General features: G+C 36.9%; 1 protein-coding gene across 4 annotated transcripts in view; it reads right to left on the minus strand.

Moving 5' to 3' along the window:
* Positions 1 to 19,610, minus strand: part of ATRNL1 (attractin like 1) — a 462,818-nt gene that overhangs the window by 287,732 nt on the left and 155,476 nt on the right. For all 4 annotated transcript variants that reach the window (XM_050337075.1, XM_050337064.1, XM_050337088.1 and 1 more), the window contains exon 21: positions 9,415 to 9,467. In XM_050337075.1, coding sequence (XP_050193032.1) covers positions 9,415 to 9,467 — 53 coding nt within the window. The remainder of the gene's footprint in view (positions 1 to 9,414; positions 9,468 to 19,610) is intronic.

The raw sequence follows: 19,610 nt of genomic DNA on the forward strand, positions 1-19,610 counted from the left end.
GCTCTTCCACTTCATATCAGCATTACCCTTTATATTAAGTGACTAGCAAATTACACTTTGCTGTCAAGGGGTTATATTTCTGGAACATATCTTAAAACAATACAAGCTAAGAAAAAATGACAATAAATTAATATCAAGCACTCAAAGTCTAATTTACAATATACTGAAATGGAGCTGAGTTATCCAGTCAGAGACTTGAATTTGACAACGTCCACATAATAACCTAGCATAATTTTTCTTGAAGTTTATATAATCCAAGGTTTTGTCATCATCTTGAGATAGAAATGACCCTCAATTCATTTAAATGTTCCTACAAGAGTCCCTCAAATACTCTGCAAGGCCTTCACAACACTAATTCTGAAGTTGAAAACATGACTGACTTCTCTCTCAACTTTCATAAATACGGCACCAGCACGAGGTGGTTCAGGACCCCAGACACCTGAACAGTTACCTGACACTACCTGGACCTCTGCACCAGGTGTTCTGCCTGTAATAATGCAAGTGGCTCAACCATCCTCAAGTGCTTCATACCTGCCAACGGAGAAAAGTACCCCAGCTGAGATGGAACACTTTAACCGAGAATTCCCAGTCCAAGGAACCAACACAAACTCCCCCACATATCATAAGCCACTTACTTATTGAAGCCAGAGTGTGTTTTTTCCCTGTTTCAGGTTTCACTATAGCTGTTTCCCACTGATCCAGAATTGTCTTTCCCTGCAAAGTCAGCATGGGAAGCAATGCAACCGTAAAACCACCTCAAACATCTTCCCTTCACTGTCAGAAGGCAAAGGGACACTGAGGGATCCTTTCCTATGCCATTTGCTTCCTACAACTCCAGTCTTGTAGAGCTCTAAGGCCTCCCAGGTATTTTTGGACATGTTTGGGAATCCCCCCCACAGACAGAGCACATTGATACACAGGACAAGGATTCAAAAAGTATTCATCCCATGAACCCCAGCTCAATAATAAAATGTTGTATATATGCAAATACTTGCATCACTTCCTTCTCATTTAAGACTGCTTCACACATGGGCTGGAGTCCCCTACAAAGCAAAGTATGTCTTCTGAAGGACCTCTCCAAGCCATCTCTCGCTATTGCCTCACCAAGTTTTTTCAAAATTTATAGTTCTATAAATAGTAATATTTTATACTACTGGGTATTTTACTGTAATACTATGTATTACATTGCAAGAAAAGAATAATATAAAAAATTATTATGGAAACTATGAAACAGGCCTCTAATTCAAACATTTATCAGCATACATTATAATATACGCTTTTTCTTCTCTTTAGCAGTAATAAAGCTAATTTGTCCAGGGTAGTGCCTGCCTTCTTTAAAGACAGGGTAGCATATCTAAATGAATTCAACTGACTGGATACTTTGGCAAAAGTTATTAGGTAGTATCTGTAAGGGGATGCTAATCAGTAAATTCACAGATATATGAGCAAAAGCTATCAGAGAAAGCAAATAATTTTCATTCCAAAAATAAAGTATGGGTTTTTTAAGCAAAGAAAATCCCATATATACATATTATATATATTTTTATGTATTAAAAAAGAGAAGTAAATACATACATGGAAAGATTCTCTGATTTCCAGGAAAATCTGAAAATGATTGGCAGCAAATCTGTTTCTTTAGCCTGCCCAATAAAGCTGCAAGCCAACCTAGCATTTGGCAAATGAGTACATAAAGCCTGGGGTGAGAGCATAATACTTTATTAGGAGCTTCAGATTCTTGGTGTTGTTTTTGTTTTAATTCTCTGGAAGGCGACAGTTGGTTTGTGCAGTTATTTTAGCTCGGGGCAAAGACTCTGTTTGTCTGTTGCTCTTTATAAGTTCTGAGTTGGTAGATTTGCTGAGGCTAATCTTTTCTCAAACCATCCTAGAATTTTCTGATTTAAACTATAATCTGTTCCACTAGACTCCTTAAACACTAAGAATTCTTTTTTAAATAATTTTTTTTTGTATAAGCCCATATATTCAAAAGGCAATGTGAGTCATTATTGCTATTGTATTTATACATAACACAGACTGTTTCAGTCTGTATCAAAGTCAATCAGTGTTAGATATAATTGGTGGAACTCATTATTTTAAATCAAGCATGACAGTTTTACAATTACAATATGTATTTAGTTTAAATTACTGTTGTCCCAAAAGGAAACATGAATTCTTCAAATCAGTAGCGAAGCACCTAACTGCTGCTACACATCTCACAACTGAGCTCAAACAAACACCCTTTCAACAGATGAGATTTATTGTTTATGCCCCTTAAGTTTCAACATAATTTTTAAATATCTGGAAAATCCTTGCTAACAGTTTTACTTATAGTGCTACTTGCTATTTATCTCCTAAAACACTCTCCTTGGAATGTTCTTGAGTTTCATTTTTCTGTAAGTATAACAAGTCTGCCACCTAGTGCTCCATGGTACCTCTAGTACACGTTTTACCGGATAATTATTTTTTACCATTTTTTGATGAAATCTGTCATGTCCCTGAATGCATATACACAGATGCATGTTTGCCTACACACACTCAAAAATCACATTCCACCTTGGAATGGGCTGGGAGCTAAATGCTGCTGAGATCACCTGCCTGGGATCCAGGAGCACCAACTCTTCAGCAGTGGTGTCCTGCATGGGACACAAAACCTGGAGAATGATGGGGAAAAGGAAGCATAAAACTTCCATTGACAAAAACAAGTTTCCAAGTAGTAGGGTTAGAGCAGCCCAAAAAGTGATTTATGGTAGATCCCAGTGTGCCACTCACAAGCTGACTGCAATCAGACCATGTCAACAGGTCACATTAAGGCTAAACTGTTTTTTGACAACATAAATAAGGATGTATAATCTGATCCTTTTGCTCCGAGTCAGTATTGAGATGATATTTCTAAGAAGTCATTAGAAGTTTTCATAACTTATCATTTAATTATCTGTCCTCTATCAAACCATCTTTCTAGTCGAAAAAAAAATAATCAGAAAGAAAAAAAAAAGAACATCTCTAAAGGAGTAACAAAGCCTTTAGTCCAAAGCCCAGATATAAAAAAAGTAATTAGACTTCTTTTCCTAATTTTTAGCAAGGAAGATAAATTTTAAATAAAGCAGATAAAAAAACAACACTGTTTGGGGGTTTTCAGGCACCGCATACAATATAATTTAAAAGTTTTAAATTACAATACAAATTTACTTTAAGAAATGGTAAGGACTATAAATAAGGACTAGCAGTTTCCTTTGCTTTTCCCTTTTTGAAATCCTGGTGTGTCAGCAGTAGTGGGGCTAATCCAGCTTCAGGGCTGGACCAGAATCCTTACAAGGCTCTTCAGCCAGAAGCAAAATTTCCTTCTATGTCCCCAGCTCCCTGCACAGATACCAGATATTATCTTGAGAGTTTTTACTGAATGTACTTTTCATACTTCCTCCCCAATTTTGCACATGAAAGTACCATTCTTCATCTTCGTGAGCTGCTGACGTTCTGAGGGAATTTCTTTACAGCTCATAACACTGTTGCTTTTTTCCTTGATATAAATACAGACAGGATAGCAATATGATTTTATGGCTCAGAGTTTAGAATGGCACAGTAAAGCCATAAACCAATTATTCAGGTCAACCCCCAAAAAAGTTGTTGAAAAACATTTAGTAGATCACATATTTTTCCTGTGGTTTACTTTAGGTAGAAAAAGAGCAGCTAATAAAATTTATCCAGTGAAAATTTGAAAAAAGACCCCTATGAATATTTTTTTCCCACTAGTAATTATGTTGGAGGGTTTTACATATAAACTAAGCTTAGCAATGTGTTCTCTGGCTTTCCTTTCCTCCCTGTATGTCCATGAGATGGACTAGAAAAGCTCAGTGGTGCCCCTGTGCTGTAGCACACCTGACCCTTAAGGCTCCTGCAGATAGACCTTCCACCTTCCCTCTTTGCATGCTTCATCCCAGAAGAACATTTCAAAGAGTGGCTGAGGAATCACTGTGTGCAGCTCTCCACAAATGACATTTCATAAAACACTGAATTAAGAGAAAAATTAGAAAGGGTGGTGGAAGGAAACATCTTGAACCTAGAGAACAGTGACAATAAAATTTGTACATTCTTCCAGCCTTTTTATGTCCAGATATTCAAGCTCCTCTTTTTTAAAGTCTGTAAATCCAGCACATATCTGCATCAGAGGCATACGATCAATAAATAGGTTTTAACTCTATAAAAAGCTACAAATCATTCAGTCCCTGCCTGTTTTAATTCTCTTCTCAAATGACCCATCCCTCCTGACCTCTATTAATTTCTGGATTCTCTAATCCTTCTCAAAGGTCAGGCTCTAATCCCTAAAAGTGGGTTGGGCTTGCAGTGCAGCATGGGAAGCTTTATAGTGTTACCCTGGATATATAATGCCCTTCTGAATGCAAAAGGCACCTGATTTCTCCTGGAGTTCACAGACAGACACAGTCCCACAAAGCTGCCCATCCAGCCCAAAGATGAGCACCAGATTAATTAAAATTCTTAATTTATTGCAATTTTATTGCATTCCGACTACGTTCTCTGTGCATTGCTGAGAAAATCTTCTCAAATGCCTTCTAAAAATGTTCTGCCCTGTAACTCACTACTGCTGCCTGTCTTAAAAGAAAAACCAGTCTGCAGGACCAAATGGAGAAGCTCTTTGTTCCCTCTCTTCACTGTTAATGGTAGTACTCAGAAATCAACAAAAAAAAGCTTCTAAACATTTTTTTAAGGATAAAAGGGAATAAGAAACTAAGTTATGTAAATCCAGGTGCATTTTTGCAACTTCATTGCGTTAGCTAGGAATTTCGTTAGTACAATGGGCAAATCTTGAGTGCTCAGCTCACATGGAAATTCTAACTATGCAGGCAAACAATACAATTAACACTCGTAGGACTGATTTTTGTAAGCTTTCATGGTTCTGCATGCAGCAGTATTAGAATCAGTTGTATTTCTTGTTTGATATGTAGAGTTGGAATGGTGACACTCAAAATAATGTACACAAACCAGACATTCTGGAAAGCTTTTGACCCTAGAAATATAGCTATCTAAGAGAGGTTTATTGTGGAAAGTATCATATCCTTTCAAAGTAAGTGATTGTTAGCAAGCTTATAATTCAACCTCTGTATAGTAAGAAATCACGAATTGTAAATTTAAACTCTCATTTTCTCTAGAACACTGGTTTAACTACATCTCCATTTATGATTTAAAGCTTTGCGTCTGCAGATAAAACCAAGTCAAAAATCACAGAAGTGGCATTTGTCCCAGTGATTCCTCCCAATCTGCCTAAAACCAGCTGGTTTTGCTGCATGTTCCCTTGCACCCAGGAGCTCTGATTTCAACAGCAACGTATTTCCAATGCTGACATGAGAGGAACTAATCCGGCCATTTGGATGCACACTTTGCTACCTCGGTATCACTGTCATACATCACGCTGGCTGAGATACCAAAGAACAATAACAACAGCAAATACAAATGCATCACAGCAAAATGGTATATTTATGGTCTGTGGACATGCATAAGTCAGCTGCACAACCATCTCTGGCCTTCACTCAGAATTCATTTATATGGATTGAATCAGCTTCCGATCATTCACAGCAAGATTGGCTTCCAGCAGAAAGGCCTGGGGATGCAGAGCCTCCCTACCAGAAATACAGACACACAGTCCAGAAGCAGACTTGTGCTCAACCTACAAGAATATTTATATGGCCAAACAAAACTGTAGCTTCTTAAACCACAAGGCTTTCTTTTGAATTCATATTCTTTTCATTATGTTTAAGAAAGTTTCCATAAGATTTCCTCTGATATTCCTAAACAATGGTACATTGAGCACTTTAAGCTCAAGAAGTCCTTCCTCTCACAAAGTTCCTGAGCTGCAAGTGGTTGGATGTGAAGAGAGAATTAGCACTGTATGTTTGTCCATTTGCTATCCTCTTCCCCTGGCATTCATGTTCAGCCACTTCTCACAACAGGGTACTAGAACAATCTATAGGTCATCATGCAGCTGCTCACACAGCTTTATACATTCATATATATAGATATAAACATTTTTCTAATGTTTATATCTACAAGGCTTGTTCTCATTCTCTTATTCTCAGAGAAGTTTGTTCTCTCTGTTGTGCATTTTCAATAATACAGCGAAGTTGCGAAGAATGAAATAAAAACAATTTTATAGAAGCCATGAATGATGATTTTCACACAATCTGGATAATACACTATTGCCAGCCCTGCCTGGGATGCATTTCCTACCCTATTTCTATGAGGGTTTGATAATTTAAAGTAGAAAAACAGCTCATGTCCAGTGCTGCCATGTTTTGAAATGCCATATGAGAATGAAATCTGATGATTAACAAACTGTTCCTCTTATCTTTAGGATTTGATGGCTTTGTTGCTCTCTCTGTTGATCCTTTTGGCATAGTATCTGTATTTAGGTTAAGTCCCTGCAATGTTTCAGCGTGTTCCCTCCTATATAAATCTCATTCTTTCTGACCATGCCAGATCCATCTGTAATTTTCCTGTGTTTTCATTCGTGTTCAGATCACTTCTTCAATCACAACATGTTCCATGTACAGTACAAATATTTTGCTTACTCTCCTACATCACTATGAAAGGAAACAAGTAAGGAAGAAACTAAAACAATCTGTGCTCCCCCACTGGTGAACTCTATTTTTATTTACTATGTAAAAGTCTAGTGATGTCAATACCAGTACCTACACCAACACCTGACTGTTCCCCCTTCCTAGGCTTGAGGATGGCAATGAAAGGGAAGAGGGAGGAGAGGACTAGGCAAGCTGGGCAGAGATGGAAGAGATGTAAAGCAGCTGAACTTTTATAGGGCAGCGGATATTCACAGTATCATGAGTTGCATCGAGTTCCTCTAAGGCAACAAGCATCACTCAATTCACATTCTGCTGTTAAAGAGAAATCAGGGTCATCCAATATCACACAGAAGTTATCCATACACTCAGGATTGTAAGGAATTCTAAGGTTTTGCTTAGAAGGCCATTTTAATTTAGGGCAGAATTTACACAAGTGAAATAGAAAAAAAGACAAAATTTAAATGCTTCAAACTGGTCATTTTGAAGATGGCTAAACTCAAGTAGGGGACTAGAAGCTTTCCTGCAGAAGATCCTAACCACAGAGCAAATCACTATCTGTATTCCTACTTTTGTACCATTCGCTGATTTTGGTTCTAACTAGTAGAAACAAATGTGCCTAGAATTTTTACTTCTCATAATCTTATGCTGCTCATGAGTATATATACTCCCCAGTATATTCCCCAGTATTTTCCTTCCTCTTGAGCAACAACTATTCCCTTGTTGTTAAAAAAAGAATATTCTTCACTTCAAGAAGTGAAGAAACAATTTAAGTGTCTAAAGAAAAAGTTTCTTGATGAGTAGTGAAATAAGCCCAGAAAAATACCATCCAAATGCCTGTCTTGTACAAAACTGAAACATTGTAAGGCCATATTTTAAAATACTCATGTAGATAAGAAATTGGAGCATCTCTTTATAATGTAAATATTTTTTTAATACATGATTTAGCAGGTAATGGACTGTGCTGATAAGCAATTGTCATTGAGATCTTAGGTCAGTCAGTTACCCATAAATTAACAGATTATTTCCTGCTATGATGCACCATCCACTAAAAACAAGAAATGTAGAATTCCATTATTTTTAATTAGCACAGGCTCCCTATTACCTCCAGATAAAATAACTCTGCAAACTGTTTATATGTGCTAAGTTGAAAGTATTAGACAAAAATTTATCATTTTAAAACAAGGTCTTTAAAATATTTTGAAATCTGACAGAAGACAAATACTAGTAGTGAGTTAAAGGTGAAAGGGCATCTTGAATATAGTACAATTTGTCTCCAACATGATTTATAGACCCAGCCAGAAACATGATAGCAAAAAAAATAAGATTTTTCATTGAGGTGCCTGAGGTCCACAAATCTCATTACTGTCATTTCTTTTCCATCTCTTAAATTTAATAACATTTATTTTTAAAGGACAAATAAACATTGACACACATATCCAAAATAGTCTGTAGCAGTGTCTTCAAAGTACAGACTTCTCATGTACTCATATTACTTTAAATATAGAAAAAATATTATATAAATACAAAAATTTATTCTTCTGAATATTGAAATTTCTGTTTTGAAATAAGAAGCATATCTTATCAAAAGAAAACAAAACAAAACAACAAATGAAATGGATTTTATTGTTCAACAGTATCTTTAGGACACAGCTCCAGGGAGTATTTTCAACTTGGTCTACAACATTTAAAATTCATGTTCTAGTTTAAAGTATTACATTTGAATTTAACTTGTCTGAGAGGAAAAAAAAAATCAAAACAACCCACACCAAATTTCTTTAATAGCTGGCAAGAGGAATAAATGTTTTAGGCCCAGAGATACATCAGCATCCATAATACAGTATGTGCCTGTTTTATTCTGTAAAACGTACCTTGCAGATGCAAACCATTTAGGGTGAGAAAGACAGATTAGTAAAGGCAAGAAACATTCCTTTATTAGGTAAATGATGCCTTAAAGATACTCTAAAGTAAAGCTTTTGTGTGTGTTCTAAAATGAAATGCTAAAAAGCAAGGCCAAAAATAAGAATAGATGTTATAAATATGTTCAGTGATACCTCTTTATGTATAAATTCAAGTTTGAAGTAGGAATTATGTTAGAAACAATAGACAAATGGATCCAATTGTCTGACATTAAGATGGGATGTGCAAAAATCACAAAAGGTAAAATAGTGTTCTCCAACATCCCATCTGTTTTTATGATGATTAAAATTACTATTTAACATTGATATTGGCACAGTAAAATTGGCACAGCTCACTAAGGGATTTCTGCACATGGGTAATAACCATTCTCATCCCTTCAGGTCTTTCCCTATGACTATCAAAGCTGTAATGCTCTACAGTAAACGTGCCAGAGGCACCTTTTCCTCAACATTAAGAACGTGGAGACAACACACAGTATCGTTTTATGATGCTGTGGAGAGCAGCTGTGTGTCCTGTCCCTGGGAGGCAGACTGGCTAAACCATTCAGAATGTCCCCAGGGAACAGTGCTGTGTAGCCTGTTTGAATTTCCCTACCACAGATTCTGCCTTTTAATCAAGGACACCATTTCTATTCCTTTCATTCACATATGTTGAGATACAGAGAATAACCCCATGGCTTGGTTAGTCCCTCTAAGCTAGGTGTTAGGAACCAACTTTTAGAAGACTTCAATTTGTATTCCTGTGCACAAAGTAAGAGCAGTCCAACAGGGCATTTCATTTCTCAGTCAAAATATCAGTGTGCCCAACTTCAGAATATCTCAGGAAAAATATTTTGGTCTTCCAAGGAAATAAAATTATCACACAATATGTAGCCAGCATTTTAGTATGTAACATTAAAAATAAAAGTACTCACAGTAGCATGTTCCCCTAAGTGGATTTCCAAGATACCTATTTTCAGAGTCACAGCTGCAGGGGGGAAAAAAAAGACAAAACCAAACATTCCCATTAAACATTGAATAACTTCAGTAAAAATGCACTTAGAACATTTATTCAAATAGCATGGGCTTCACTACTAGTAGTAGGAATACATGCAAATAAAAAGTATTTGATATAGTTGTTAATTAGGATGTGCTACTTCCTGGAAATACCAGAGTGACCAGACTTGTAAATCAGGAACTGCAGTCATCTGCCTGAAGTCAGTGCCTGTTGTAGGACAGGCATGTATGAACAAAGGAGAGCCAGGCAGCTGGATCCAGGCACTGAATCCCTGTATCCCTGCAATCTCAGTGATAGTTTCCTCCCTCATCTGGTTTTGATCTGGCCCTCCCCAAGACAACAGCTGAGCATCCACCAGAAGGATCACTGACTTGCAGAAAGTGTTCCCAAATATGTCCCCCCTCTAACATCCTGAAACACTACTAACTCTTCAAATGAAAAAAAGGTAACACAATATTAACAGAAAGAACACAACAACAAACCAAACCAAAGTATCCCCAAAGTATAAAATATTTAGTATATTTCTGCAGCACCACAGAGGACCTAGAGGGGAACCAGAGCTATGCTATCTCTATTCTAGAGAGGTTGCACCTAAATTATGCAGCTGCAACTAGACCATGGAACCAGGCTCTGGGGGCAGGAATTGTAGCCAGAACTGTGGCACACAAGCACAGCAGTGTCTCAGGTACTCAGCTTTGATGAACTTCAGAGGCAACTGCTCCCCTTCATCGACCACCCAGGGCACCAGGTGAAATTTAAATTGAATACAATACTCTGATGCTGCTGACAAGACGTACACATGATAAGAGCTGAAGAAATAGCTTTCTTGTTGATAAGATATATAGCTCTTTTCAGAGCGATGAGATATCCTACACAGATTCAGAGTGGTCAAATTCAGTTCTATAACATTACTATAAAAATGCCAAGTATCTTAATAGAGAATTATTAACCTGCTTTTGGTTCTCTTGGCTATTTCACAGAAGTCTCCAGCAAGATTATAGTTTTCTATTAAATATACAGAATGATTCATTAAACAAAGAGAAAGCTAATCCCTGCCTATTAAATTTCATATAAATATTTTCCCAGAGGAAATCTGAATCATTTAATATCTTGGACTACCTTTTCATTACTTTATTCTAAGGAACTTAATTTGCAAATTTTTTTTTGCGTTATTTTATTTGTGAGCAATATTAAAAATACCTTCCAACTTGGATGCCACATAATTTAACAACTTGCAGACTGTACTATAATGTTTGAATTTCTACTGGTCTCCTCAATAGTTTCCAACTCGTGATTCTTAACGTGTTGATTTTTATTAATAAGCAATAATCTCCCTGACCCTTTGTTACAAGGCCACAAAGAAAATAATCAACAGCAGTACTAAAATGAAAAAGTGGAAAAACAGATGTTCTAGATTCTGCCCTTGCCCACTCCTGATCTCAGATGAGCATGAGAATTCTTTGCAGGGTCAACTATACAGAAACACAACACTTTTTTAATACAATAATTTTAATAATAAATCTCTGGCCCTACAATCCTTTCCACATAATTGAGAAGAGGGTCTGATCCTGAAGTAAATCTTTTGCATGTACTTGGAGAGGAGAAAAGCATCTCAAGTAGTAATATTGGTCTGCTTGACAGAGGTTTTTTCTAAACGTCACAAAACACTAACAAAACTCTTCAAAGAACAACTTGCTACTCAAATAGATTAGGCTTCTAAAAATAGATTAATGTCTGAAAGTGCCTTTAAGATTTGGAATTCTGAAAGACAGTTAAGGGAAAAGGACCATTTTCGAATGAAGAACTTAAAAGAATTTCCTTTCCTTGTGTGTAAGATTGTCACATAAATGAGATAGTATATTATGTAGCACATTACAACAACATGATAGAGAGGAATGGAAGAGGAATAGTTTTTCTTCTGAATTATTTCAGAGGCAAAGTAGAATGTTAAACACAGGCAGAATTTAGAATATGTTTGGGTTTTACACCTGAAGACAAAAAAAACATATTAAAAACAACTCTGCCTTTAGAGTCTGAGGATGAAGGGAAGAAACTTACCCAATGCTCACTGCTAGTGGCACTGATCTCTGGAAGAGCAATATCCAGCTCCCAGGAACAATAAGTTGTACAGCTTTCCATGGGGAGAAACTAAATAAATTCCACTGGGAACTCTTGGCCAGCTACACCACTCACCTGTGGTGATTTGACTCAGGGACTAAATGACTTTAAAAAAAAAAAAATCTTGAAAATCTTTATGAAAAAAAGACACCTGTTTCCATATAGCTTCCCTTTCCATCCAGCTGCACTTCTAATCAGATGAAATCATCTACTGTGAATCAATAATTACCAGAATCCAGGGATTTCCCAAATCACATATACCTTTTTGGTATTTTTCTTTCTATTTATATCACAGAAAAAACCCCAGCATGAATACATAAAACAGAAATATCTGTAAAACCCATCTAATGCATCACAGGTTTCACAATTTACAAGAACACACAAAAGAAAGATTAATGCAAAAATTACTAGGTACAAAATATTTTGCAATGTGCAAGTATTCATAAGTATTCATTCAAATCCAAATAATTACTAATTCCCTGACAATTACAGAAGTGACCTTCAAATATCTTGAAAATGAAAGGGCAGTGTAATTTTGGAGCCAGGCATTTCAGTTGTTTCAGCACAACGTATGATGAAATGATAAAATATGCATAATAAAAGAGAACAGTGAATTAAACCACAGCAAATTCTTTTGATATATTATCATATGTGTTATATTCTCTACGTTGGGAGCCTCATGGAAGTAACAGGACTCAAGGAGGTGACGATCTTGGGTAAGGCAAGTCTGACCTACTGGTCTGGGAAGGTCTGATGCCAGCCTGTGCTGTGTGCTGGTGTTATCCAAGAGAACCTTCCAGCTTGTCAGGAGCAGATACACAGCTGTGTTTGCTCCCAAGATAAAAGGTACCATGACATGGGAGCAGGGAGGTCCCTCTCTCTGGACAGGCTCTGTACAGAACACTGGTGGAAAATCCATGCTGGGTCCACCCAGTGCTTCATGCACACGGTAACTGAAGTGGCATAAGATTCACCTGGTATCTGTATTCTTTTTATGCCATCTCATTAAAACAGCTGGTTTACTGTGCCATTTGTTGCCAGGCCTTTCATGCAGAAACTTCCATAATGTATATCGGGAATAACATGAGGTGAAGTTCTTACTAGTTAGGGAAGCCTGTTTTAATTCAAATGGAAGATACTATTTGAACACTCAGTTTTCAGTGGAGGGAAAAGATGAAACTAATAGGATTAGGAATACATCTAAAATTATTCACATGAGCATGTATGCTGGCTTCTGATTAAACTTAGTTTTGTCTTTTAATTCTATCCTATTTCATTAACATACCTATTGCTCTGCATTAGTCACTGATTATGGTTCCAATTACAAAATTTCCTATTCGCTGAATTGCTTCCTTATGAGCTTTACTCATTGCAGTAATTTTTGTACCTTCTCCTAAAGCCAGCACACATTTGACCATATGTGAAGCATAATATATGCATCATATCTGAGAAATGGGAGCTACACTCATTATTCTATGTGCCACAGGGCTATGATCATTTGCCTTAAGTGGTAATAATGAATGAGCAGTTCCACTCTGGCACGACTCCAAAGACACAGCTCCCATTTTACAAGGACAAATGGAGGAAGGCTCCTACCAGGTTGCATAGAAGTTCTATGGTTTGTTCCAGTACAAAAGTATTCAATTCATCAAGCTCACTGACCTTTGGATGGCCTGCTATTAACACTTACTCACCAACCCCTCTCTCAATTATCCTTTCAAAACTGAACCATTTTCTTCCACTCTCTTTTTTTCTCCCCACATTTTCTGGAAGTTCAAAACAAAAGTTATTGACAAATGCATTAAAAAATAATTTTTATCATGTTTACGACCAAGCAAGTGATAATTTCTTGCTTTCTCTTTCAATACAATAAATGTATGTAAACGAACACACGTTTACAGTAAGATTTCCAGATGTGGATATTTTTTAATGAATGAAAGGCTCCTTTGTAAGACAGAGTTTATAAATAAACTTCTGTTGAAGCTTAGCAAGTGTATTGTCTTGTGCACTGTATCTGTATCTTGCAAACTTTAGAAAGCTAAGGAACTGCCAGTAGGGGAACATGTTTATGTTTAATTTTATTGTGCTTACAGGTATGTCCCTTAAGGAAGGGTATACCTTCAGGCTTCTCACCTAAAGAAAACAGTCACTATAACACCAGCCTGCATCTACATCTTTCTAGATGAGTGATTTGATTATGTTAAAACCTTCTTATAACAATTCATCTAACCTTTGATAGTCAAGGCAGGATTTTCTGCAGTTCTGTTGCCAGCACTAATTGGTAAATCCTTTCAATTAAAAGTGAAGTAAAAAGAGAGGAACAGGGGAAAAGCAACCCAAGTACTGATGGACTTTCCTCTAGCTGAGTTTGGGTTTTAATGCAAAACTCTCAGGGAAGGCAAAAAAGAATGTCAGACCACTCCAACAAACAATATTATTGTATTCAACTGTTTCCCTGATGAGATAGATAATTATCTCCAGACCAAGGTTTGTCAACTATACAAAGTTATACTATATTAGATAATATAGCTATTTATGACCCTTACCTCATATTTTGTCCTTGGAAATTAGCAGACCACTTTCATAGTGTCTGGGGAAGAGCTGTCACCTTTCTGATCTATAGTTGGTCATAAACAGGCCTGGGATTTTTGCCCAGGTTCTCAGCATTGTATCTACAAGAGGTTCCTGATAAATTCAGACTAATGGACTGCTTTAGCAGAGGATCCCTGGTCCCTGACTGGTGACTTGCTTTTAGATGACTAAGAACATCTTCTAGGACTACTGCTCAACTCTGTCCCAGCCTTTACTTCTCAGGTTGTTCCCGACCTAACCAGTGGTCTTCCTGCTGCTGTTCTCCATCACTGATTTCTGCTTCTGATATCCTTGTCCCAATTCCTGATCTTGCACAACGGGCTTCTGGTTTCATTCTGCTTTCCTAGTACTGCAGTGGTATGATGCTACAGGGGAGTGGGGTTGAAGAGTGGAATGCTATTTAACATAAAATTTGGTTATTTGAGGCACCTTGCAACTGAGTTTCAAACGGTGTTTGTAAGGCTAAACCTAAGACTTCTCTGGTCACATGGTAAGGCATCATATGACATCATAAAAGGACTGTGAAGAATTACTACATGTTACTATGTATTAGTGCATCCTAAACATTACAAGTATGACCATAGTGATGTGACTGCAGCTTCTGCAGATACTTATGAGACAGCTAATGCACCTTTATTAATAATAATGTAGCAACACTAAGCTCAGTATGGATATTTACCCTGCTTGTTGATTACCCCTTCTTGAAAATCACGCAAGACTTCCTACTCTCAAAGTACCTTTCCAGCAATGAGAGAAGAAGCTGAGCTATGTGCTTAACTACAGTCAATAACTGTAACTGGCTGTAATTCTTAACATTTTGGATAGTGATCCCACAGAAACTGCAGACTTTCAGCTCAAGAGTGGTTACTCATGGCTGAAAGCAATAACCCAAGAACAGCTGAGGTTGATAACTAGTCCAGAACAACGAGTGACAGATACCTGATATCCTGATTCATATTTATGTGTGGTCAAGACTCAGGTCTTGGTTTAGGCCTGCTTGGCTTCAGTTCCTTTTACACTGAACTACCAAAGAACAGCCACGTCATCTAACCCTCAACAACAGACATGGTCAGCAGCAACAAAAGCAGAGTTAAGCAACAGCAGCTTGTGCCATGTACAAGGAGTTCAAGCACGTTTAAAAGATTCAGAAGCAGCATCATTCTTCCACGGAAGTGCTAAGATTCAGATGCAATAATTGAGCTCAGATGCCATATTTCACATCAGCAATGGTAATGACTGGTTTGTGTTTCGCAGAGAACAGGTTTAATTGCTAATTATTATTGGATTTTTATCCCATGATATAATCTTTATTTTTGCTGAAGATAGATGAAATACATGAACTAATAATCTATAAATGCAAATATATTCCTCTTACAGTTAAGGGTCTACTTAACTGTATTGACATTGTACTATGCACTATATTGTCCCAATGCTATCCACTAATACTGCAGTATGTGAAGAGATCTCTCAGGTTTTTTGAGCTACAATACGTATCTTTGGTTCCAATGAAAAAATTGGACATTTCCACTTCTCACACTGCCAAGATCCTTCCAGTCACGAGTAACTTCAGCTATAAAGAATTATCAGTCTACCTTTTAAGATAATGATAACCTAAATGGGTAAAAGGTACCAGGATTTATGTTTCCAGTTAAGACTTTTTAATAATGTGGGGAAATGATTTATTTGTTTTTTCTTGTAAGTGCATATAACTATGTCTTGAGACAATGTTTTTTCTGCAGATTAATTAGTCTCCTCCTCATATAATTCATGAAAAAGGCCTAGACCAGCAATGCCTTTTTTTTTTTTTTAAATCTAGGCTGATCTCATGAAAAGAAAAAGTAAAATATCCTTCATAAGCAAGTTTTCAATTTCCAGACCCCTCCACGCTTTGCAAATCCTTCTTCCTTGAAAGATCCAGAATAATTAATATTATGGAGTTTTTATATACTCTTTGAATTAATGATATTTCAAATAACAATATGCATTGCAATGCAGGATATAGTAAGCTTTCAAACAGATGTCCCTTATCACAAAATTTTATATTTAGAGACAAAGGTTAAGAAATAAAATAAGTTTTCTAATAAATTCTAGATTCTATTTGCATCTCTCCTTCTATACAAGAATTAAGTGACCTATACCATCATTTGGAACTAGCTGGACCAAAAGTTATTCTTGCTAATCTTTATGAATCAGACACGTGAATCAGTGGATTTCACACATGAATGATTTGATGCCACTTACTCTGAACAAGAAAAATCTCATGTCCATGGCCTTACCCTTTACCTCTGGCACTCTCCTTTCTCTACAAAGGATGACCATATGTGATGTAAAAACTTTTATCTATGTAAAAAGGTGAACTTGGAAAAGAAGACTTCCCTCTTACCAGTCACTGTTCTTTCCAAGTCAGGGAGGAGAAATACATTTCTTCTCTCACATTTTGACCTATATCAGACATTTCAGATGTTGCTCCAGCCCTTAGAAAGTAAATGTTAGAATGTCCCATAGCTCAAAATAAGAGACTATGTTTACACTGAACTGAACCACATCTCCAAGAAATATTAGCATAGTTTTCTCAACTATTTCTTTCCCTTTAGAAAGAAGAATTAGATAGAAGCAATAGAAAATGAACCATCCACAGTTTATGAATACTTATCACTGATTAAACTGAAATGCAGCTCCTCCAAAGTTTTTACTTTTCAAAAGTGACTTCACAAAATTTATATTGTATTTCATTCCTTTAAAAGATAGATATTGCTGAAATGTTAAATTTTAATGTCAACAATAGAGTATTTAGAGAATCACAGAATGGTTTGGGTTGAAAGGGACCTTAAAGATCATGTAAAATAAATATATGCAAGTCACTGTGCACCGGAATAGATTGGCCAGAGAGGCTGTGTGGTCTTTCTCACTGGAGATATTCCAGAACAGCCTGGCTGCAATCATGTGCCATGTGCTCTGGGATGACCCTGCTTGAGGAGGTTGGACCTGGTGACCCACTGTGGTCACAGTCCATCCAAATGAACGACCATTTCTGTCATTCTGTGATCAGCAATTCACTGCTCTTGATGTTCTGGCAGTTTCCAAGCATATTTGTATACTGTTGGCAGCCCCTGGTGGTCTAGTGGTAAAGGCGCCGCGCTATCACCGCGGAGACCCGGGTTCGATTCCCGGTCAGGGCCACTCCCGGGCAGGTGGGGCTCGTTAGCCCTTAAAGGCAACCCACCTACGTCCTAAGGACCTCGCTGCCACCGTCCAAGCTCGCTTGGCCCCGGCAGATGAACCTTAGGATTAAAGGGTGGGCTCAGTTCCGCACACACTGTGTCTCACCTAAAAAATCCAATGCGCAGGCTGGAAGGTGGAAAGACCTTCCCCGGATCTTCGCTCGCGAAGACTGGCTATTATTATTATGTATACTGTTATTTAGAAACCATTTCTCAAAAAGAGCAGGAGAGGTAGCACTTCAGCAACATTAAATATTTTAACAGGCCCTGACAGTCAGAGTAAATGTATTGTAAATGGCTTCATCAAGTAGAGCAGATGAAAAAAATATGTATAGACACACACTAAGTCCCAAGTGGTTTCCTGCATTTTCGTTAGTCATTACTGCATTGTAAAGTTTTACCACTACTAAGTGTATTTGTAGAAAGTATGTTTAACTATTAAACAGTTTATATCTTGTTTTTAAAAAATGTGCATTTAAATACGACTATTTTATTATGGGTGAATTTAATCTCTGGTCAGTCTCTGAGGGAAATTATTGCAAGAACTACTCAATTACAATCTCCATGGAGAAAGCTTAGTGCTGTAGCATTATAGAGTGCTACAGAGTTTCTCATCTGTTTTCCTTTGATGTTCCTTGCACTCAATTTTACTTTGTTTTCAAGATTCTGAGGTGGGTTTGGTTTGGTTTTGTTGCATTGGGTTTTGTGTTGTTGGTGGGGTTTTTTTAACAAAATCGCTATTTATATAAGACTATAATTTTGAGGCAATTTAAGGAAAGGCAATTTCAAAAATACGTATTTGAGGATGCCATACAGACACTATTATTTTCAGAAGATAGTGCAAAGACAGGCAAGTTACTTATTCTACTTCAAATTACGTATGGTAACTTTAATAATTTTCTTGTAATTTAAGACTACAATTTATCAAAATATGGCAATTAATGTTTAAAAAATATGAGAAATTCAGACTAAGCTAAGACAAAAATGACAATTCAGAAGCAAAGCATGTTTTGGAGTGGAGATTGCAGCTTAGCAATGGCCAACTGCTGTTTCTATGTGGACGTTCAAGAATGCTAAATGCAAAATGAAGACAAAGGCATGAATAAATCAGAATGTCATGGCTTTCTCTAGGCCATCAGCTACACAGTATTAGGGAATTTTTGAAAATAGTCATGTTATCTGAATTGTTGCTCTGTCTGCAACAACAACTTCTAAATTGCCAATGACGTGTTATAATAGGAACACAAAGCATAAATATCACAGAGGTTTAAGTGTAATATATACTGCAAGTGGCAAGCTATCACTCCTTTAGGAAGCAAAAACTCGAGCTCTTACATGACATTTTCAAGTAACTTTCAATATTCCTAGATGACTGAGGAGTTTCTGACTGTATATTCACATAGCATGTCCAGGATATTTACTAACCATATTTGTTTCCTGTGGCATTGACAGAAATTATCAGATAATCTTAGTTCCTTCTTGAACAACAATTAATGGTGAGCCTCCAAAAAATTACCACAAGGGAACCATGAGAGCATCATTAGGAAACCAAACATGGAGGCACAGCAGTTTCCAGATTCCTAGCTTCCTTCTTTTCCTGTTGGTCTTTGATACCACATTTTTGTCCATCAGATCATTTCAATATCAATAAAATCTATCCAATACATTGTTCTGGTAGTTGTTCTCCTGGCTAAAAGAACTTTCTTTACCCCACCCCTGCAAGGTAAACTCTATAAAATTCATGCCTTTTTGGCTACCACTGTTCCATTATAAGCATGTCTGGACTCTTTTTAAGTCATCTGTAATATCTAGGATATCAACCCCATCTAACCTGCACTGTCCTTTATTTGACTTTATTAAAAAAATATCAATCCTAGAGATACAGAAATATCTATTAAGAATAGAACACAGAAAAGTGTTTGGGTGGCTGGAGAAAGCATCAAAGTAAATACAAACATCCACTTTTCCCTGGCCCTTTTCCTATGAAGAGCCCAAATCTCCATTAGTCCATTACAGCACGTAATCTCATGAATTTCCTGGAGCAGAGATGATACCGATACTTCTTTATGAAGTGCCAGATAAGTGGAAATAAATATTACTGTCTATGTTGCAACAACAATGCTCTATCTGTCAACACTTCCAGTCTCAGCCCTCTTTGAAAACTTATCTGCCCTTTAAGAAG

The sequence above is a fragment of the Myiozetetes cayanensis genome, unplaced genomic scaffold (assembly GCF_022539395.1).
Source record: "Myiozetetes cayanensis isolate MyiCay16 unplaced genomic scaffold, myiCay2020 scf10, whole genome shotgun sequence".
Classification (NCBI taxonomy): domain Eukaryota; kingdom Metazoa; phylum Chordata; class Aves; order Passeriformes; family Tyrannidae; genus Myiozetetes; species Myiozetetes cayanensis.